The sequence below is a fragment of the Trachemys scripta genome, chromosome 12 (assembly GCF_013100865.1).
Source record: "Trachemys scripta elegans isolate TJP31775 chromosome 12, CAS_Tse_1.0, whole genome shotgun sequence".
NCBI lineage: Eukaryota > Metazoa > Chordata > Testudines > Emydidae > Trachemys > Trachemys scripta.
Window position 1 is genome coordinate 15,590,203 of NC_048309.1, and position 6,742 is coordinate 15,596,944.

General features: G+C 42.0%; 1 protein-coding gene across 7 annotated transcripts in view; it reads right to left on the minus strand.

Moving 5' to 3' along the window:
* The window catches only part of BCAS4 (breast carcinoma amplified sequence 4), a 62,166-nt gene that overhangs the window by 44,846 nt on the left and 10,578 nt on the right, over positions 1–6,742 (minus strand). For all 7 annotated transcript variants that reach the window (XR_004647821.1, XR_004647824.1, XR_004647822.1 and 4 more), the window contains exon 2: positions 2,575–2,646. Coding sequence is in view for 3 of the 7 variants with exons in the window: in XM_034787121.1 (XP_034643012.1) it covers positions 2,575–2,646 (72 nt within the window). In the remaining 4 variants the exon portion in view is untranslated. The remainder of the gene's footprint in view (positions 1–2,574; positions 2,647–6,742) is intronic.

The window sequence follows — 6,742 nt, forward strand, 5'->3', positions numbered from 1 at the left end:
TAGACGGCTTTTTGGTCCTGAAACCTGAGTGATTTCTCTCAGCGGTCAGAATATACTACATTTTGGACAGACTATAAATGCCATATTAGAGCATCTTAAACTTATGCATAGGTGCCAAGATACTCAGACTTCTGAGTTTCATATGCACCTTTACAGCTATTTTTGTCAAAAGCAGAATGGAAACAGGACTGCGTGAATGCCCATTAATGCTCAACTGTACTTTCAAGAGGTTTCTCCTCTGAATTCCTCAGAAACCCAAGAAGACCTCTCTCTGTTTATCAACATGCAAAATCTCTTCTTCCGAAAATAATGATACTTTCTCTTCATGACAAATGGCTATGCCCCTGACACAGCTACATTCAGTGTTGAGTGGGAGCAGGAAAAGGAGTGGCAATTGGATACAGTGTTCCAGTATCCAGTTTGCAGGAAGCTTCTGAAAATTCTCAGCACTGAAGTTTTGAAGTGGGCATTCTCCTCAAGAAGCCTGCCGCCAGGACTGGTCATTCCACTGTGAAAGCAAAGGACCAAATGGTTTGGAGACAGAATTATCCTCTTCCCCTTAGAAATGACATTCCCTCCAGGACAACAATGAGACTCATGGGCAGGGCAGCAGAAGGAAGTTCACACACCTGCCTATTGGTATCTGTTTGGGGGTGCATCGATCAGTGTTCACATCGCACTCCGTGTGAGTACTCGGCCCAGGCCAGGGAAGCTAGTGATCCAACCAGCGAACCAAATTTGGGGATGAATCCTGGTTACGTGACACCTGAGGCATGTTGTGCATATGCTAAGAAGAAGTGGATAGCAGAGGACTCACTCTGCAGGGCTGTCAGTCAGACCTTTCACTTGCACTTTAAGAAAATATAAAATGGGGAATATCTGTTTTGCAACTGCCCAAACAACCTTGACCTTCTAATTCCCCCCACTCTCCCATTGCCCCTCCTCATTATCACAGGAGATCTTGGATGGTGAGGACTTTTTCCTGCCCCTTTCCATTTATGCTGCATAATTCCCAAGAATCACATAGAGAAGCAGTTCCCCAAGCTCTGGTTCATGGAGAATTTCTTGGCTGGTCAGATGCAACTGGCTCTCCTCCTGCTTTCCAGCTGCTACATATCTTTACCAAGATTATTAAAGGTACATTTAACACTTACTCAATATCACTTTCCCATGTAGTAATTGCCACAGGCATGTATGCAGTAGTGCAAGTGGGCGTGGAGGAGGAATGCGTGTGGCTGCTAACGAACAGGGAGATAGATGGTCTGCACATTAGTGAATAGGAAGGGAGATAATCCCTCTATTCAAACACGATCCACACTATGAAACTGTAAGAGACCCCCTGAAATACCGTCCTACCCGCTAATGTGTAAGGAAGATGCACACTGCAGCTTTGGATTGCCCTAGCCAGTTTGAACTCTTCCACATCAGGGAGAGGAAGGAAGAGGTAAAGTTGTCTGAAAAATGACATTGTTTTCTTTATCATGACCACCTCCAAATAGCCTGCATGCACCTGGATCTCTCAGTGCAGGAGACCACAGAGAAGCAAAGCAATATACTTCCTTGGTCCAACGGTATCTCATCCACTCTCCTGATGTTCTCAAGTTCATCACAAATGATTAGGGAATGACAATGGCTGGGGAGCTTGTATGGTACAACCACTGCTCAACACACAATCATGATCATCCCTCTGTTACCTTGGTCTCCCCTGATTTGTCTGTTGCACCCATCCCTGTTGTGTCTCATCTTACACATGGACAGCAAGTTCTTTGGAGCAGGGATTGGTTTTGTTATGTCTGTACAGCACCTAGCACAAAAAGGCCCTAATTCTTGACCAGGGCCTCTGGCTGCTACCATAGTGCAAACAGTAAATAATAATATTAAATAAATGATGCCATTGCCCCCACATCAGCCAGCCTGGCACCACCACCACCTGGAAGTGATCCAAATATTGAGACACTAGAACATGGAGTCTTCAAAGAATGTTCCATAAAACTCCTCTTAAATAAAGGGAAGCTTCCCAAGAGAAATAAAGTCTTCTGAAAAAAAAACACCCCATTCAATTCTATCTCTGGTATGTCATTAGGGTTTATTTGACTATATCTATCAAACTCAGAGGGAAAAATATAGCATGATACTAACCAAGTTGGGGAAAAGACTAAAAAAAAAGAAGAAGCAAAAAGTAAAAGTTGTGCGTGTTGCACTTTCACATGTACAAATAACAGCAGATCAAGAGATCTCCTAGATGCCTGTACAGTGAACTGTATGGAGCTTGTGAAAGTTAAATATAGTGCTCCATTCTAGGGTCTTAAATATTAGTGCACGAGACTGCCACCTTGTGGCTCAACCGTCACTGCTCTGTGTAATAAAACCATCTCAGGGGAGGGAAGAGTTATCAAGATGGCTGCCTCAGGAAATACTTGTGTGTGTTTTTTTCCCCTCCCCACTGCTGACTGCTGCCCTGTTTGAGCAGCATGGTTTCTAAATCACTACCAACATGGCCTCCTCAGAAACCTACTGGAGAGAGCTGATAATAGCGTCAGTAGGGGTGAATCAGAGTATAAGCTAAGCACATACCACATCAGTCATGCCACAGAACTCATCCAGCCTTATTAACATCTCTTCTATGGTTTCTTCTACTTCTTTTACCTGAAAAACAAATATATATATATTTATTATGTGTACGTATGTATGTATTTAGTTGCTTCTGTGAATTAAAGGCAGTGCAGCCTTGTCAGAATGAACATCAGTGTGAGCCGAATCCTGTTTTGATCAAAAGTATGTTTATTTCTCAAAAGCTAAGTCTGGGAATGGAAGGAAATGTTTTGATTTCAGGTTATCCATAAGATATGGCACATCGTTCTTTCCTACTCAGAAATACAGAATCTAGGTCAACCTGAGGAATTTTCAAGCAACCACAGTCTAGCCAAATCCAAGAGTTCAAAAACCATGAGTTGGGTGCCCAAAATCATGGGATTGTTTTAAAAATCGTGAGATTTTAAATAATTTTAGGTTCTTTTTTTTTTTATTTGCTTTTTGAGCTTTTGGGTTTCATGTTTTCGAACTTACTTCCTCAGTCAGGAGGTCCTGATACTTACCTTGACTTTCATGTATAAAAAAAAAAAAGTAAGATCTCTCATGCAAGAAGATTCCAGGAACTGGGGCTTCATGAAAAGCTCCAAAAATCACAAAACTTGAGATAATGACATAAGAGCTGGCAACAATGCAATCAGCCAGATTCTCTGGTATCTTCTGGGTATACCACTATGTAAGGTGCACATGTAATAGGTGTTTTAAGGTTCTGATCCTGCAATAAGTTCTCTATATCACTCCACAGATTTTAATGGCAGTCCACCCAGAGATGGCTCGTTGCAGGAACAGCCCTTACTGTTTAAAAGCTCAGCCTGTGTTTCAAAGACAGAATAAATCACTCCATTCCAAAACCATCACTAACACCTGGATATAAATAATACCAAAGTGTGATTTAAAACTCAAACACCTGTTATAACCCATGTTATTTTTACTGACAGAATTAAAAAAAAAAAATCCATTAAAAGACCTACATGACATACCTAGAAAAAAAAACACTTTGAATATATTAATGCACAACTCACTTGAAGAAAAGCCAAAAAATCTTGGAATACATTTTTCGGGAGGGTCGCTTTACTGTTTTCTCATAAATTTATCAAGGATGAAGCAAAAATTCAGAACTACTGCAGATCTCAACAGAAGAGTTACACGTGTGGCTGGCTGTCTGAAGCCAAGACACTCAACATACCCTCTGTTTGCAGAGAGACAGGAAACCTACCGAATTGTTGCTATTTATATGAAATCTGTCAGTAAAAAGCTGTGATCATAGAAGATCTCGGTAAAGTGGTGTGACCTATAAGGCAGACAGGACTATCCATAGCCTGAAAATTCATTCTGGTAATAATTTCAAAAATAAATTAAATCATCGGGATATTAAAAATAGAGAGATTGTAAACAGAAAAAGTGTATTTTCAGTACAATTTGTCCCTCAAATTTAATCAGTTTTTGAATTCTGGATCCAACCTTCTGCCTCTGTCTTGGGACATGCAGTGAACAGGTGATTTCTAACACAGCCTCAGTTCTCCCCACACAATCCACATCATGAAAATACTGCAATTGAAGAAAGTTTTACAGATCGAAGGGAAATTATCCCATTTGTTAAGGTTAGTTTGCTTAAATGTTCTTTGAGAAAGCCAACTAAAGAGAGAAACAAGAGTAAAGGTGTCTAAGTAGGGTCCTTTATCATTCTAACTCATACTAACAATGATTTGTTCAGCTTTTATCCTAAATTTACTATTATTTTGCTTGGAGAAAAGAAGATTAATTTAAGTTGCCACCATGAGCTTCAGATTGGGTAGATATCAATACAGCACTCATCAGCGTACTGGTGCCTGACAATACAGATAAGAAAATCCCTGTCCCAAGGAGCTTACATGCTAATATCAGATACTACATAATAAAGGAAAGGTACAAGATGGAAGAGAGGGGGTTGGAGGAGGAAGGATGGGGTAATAATGACATTTCTTAGTGAGGGCTAGTGCACAGCATAGTGGAGTACAAACTTTGTTTTTATTAATAGAATAAAATACAGTAGCTTGATATGGTGGAGGAGCAGGTGCCAATGGAAGGGGGTGATGTGGTCAGGGAAACAGGCAAGGAAGATGATCTTGGAGGCTATTTTGAATGGACTGAAGGTGGGTTCCATGCTATGCAATTCATCATCCAGTTTTACTTTGCAAAATGTCATTTATACAAACAGTACAACCGAAATACTTCACATAGTTTGACTCAATATCCCAGCAAAAGGTCAAAGACCTTCGGAAGCATAAGAGCAATTTGCAGTTGAGATTGATAGTGAAACAGTCAGGATAGTGCAGCAGAGTGAGGCAGGGAGTCTGTTCCAGATGTCAGGAGTTGCAGAGGAGACAGCTCCTGCACCAACATTGATAAGATTGCATGGAAGGAAGGGGGAAAGCCTAATGCCACAAGTGTGGGGGAGAGGAAGAAAGGAAATACAAGTGCTGCACAAACATCAGCTCTGCATTCTTAGTACTCGGGGAGGGTCTGCCACTGGAAGTAGCCCAAGGATAGACAACAGGACTACATGCATTCAGTGGAACAAACCCTCCTTGTAAACTGTGGCCACTAATCCAGACTATTGCCTTCTTAGGTATCTGCATTTCACCCCTAGTGAACGAAGAGTCACACTGTTAATTAATAGTTTGAGTAATATCCAGACACGGATAGGAAACTTGCTTCCAATGGAGTGAGGATGATATTTAGGCAGCACCAGCTCGCTCGCTACACATGTGGATAAGCAGAAGAGAAAAGGTCAACATAACTGTATAATCTTAGCAGCAGAAAATTACAACACACTCTGGATTAAAGATTTTGACGCCATTCACACTAAAAACTACAAGTGTGTAAGGTAAATTCACTTCCCATGGCAGGGGCTCCTAGGCACTATCACAAAAGACAATTAATAAAGCAAACAAATACTACTTAAGTACTTCTCAACCTATCCTATAGCAGGACCCTTCCCACTTAGCAACATGGGAAGGACAGGGTGTCATGACCCCCCCTCCATCTGAGAACCCATGAACTAATGAGAGTCTTTATGCAGCTAGAGCAAGATTACTACTGAAGGCAGGAGCAGATCAGTGGCTAAGGGAAGAGAACGCAGTCTGGATGGAATGCAAGGGCGGCAGCAGCAGCTAAGGAGGAGTAGGAGGGGAAAAGTTCAGGAGAGCAACACTCAGAGGCCATGAAGGGAAAAGCATGAAATCACAAAATGGGTGGAGGGGAGGAGCAGAACAACGCACCAAGCACATGGAGGCAGGAAATAAACCTGACATCTGTTTTCACAAAAGCAGCAACACCACAATAAGCTGCACAAAGGAACAAGATCAATTCAACCTGCAAACACACAATTACTAATGGTAATATTTTGCATCTCCGTGATATCTCACTCTTTGCAAACATTAAGAAATTAAGCTTCAAAGCCCACCTCCATTTTACAGATGGTTAAACTGAGCCACAGAGTAGCAGAATGACTTGCCTTAAAGCACACAGTGAGTCTGTGGCACTAAGGCAGTAGGAGACCTCTCAGGCACCTGCTCAAATTAAGGAAGGAATCTAAGACTTATACACCTACCCAGCCGGTAAGACCAAAGCTTTGGCAAAAGAACTCAGTCATGGCAGCATTACCAGAGGAGGGACGGGATGCAGTGTGTATTTGCACAGGAAATGTATATGTACCATTTACTGAGTGGTGTGGGTTCTTGGTCAGATATTGTATATGAAGTTCCGCCAAAAAGTCTTAGTTTTATTTCACTGACCAATGAGGCAAGATTAAAAAAAACGGTTCATGTAGTCTTGAGAACAGACAACTGAGAGAGGACCTGATAAAAATCTTCACATATGTCTTTCTAATTGTAAGGATAGTTAAGTTCTGGAAATAGACTTCCAAGGGAGGTTGTGTAATCCCTATCATTGTAGGTTTTTAAGAACAGGTTGGACAAACATCTGTCAGGTATGGTCTAGGTTAGGGTTACCATAGTTAACAAATAAAAAAAGAGGACCCCCTGGCCCCGCCCATTTCCCCGCCCCAGCCCCGCCCTAACTCTGCCTTAACTCCGCCCCTCCCCCTCCCACTCCCAGCCACGCGAAAAGGGCTGCCCGAGCGCTACCAGCTTCACGGTTTGCCGGGCAGCCC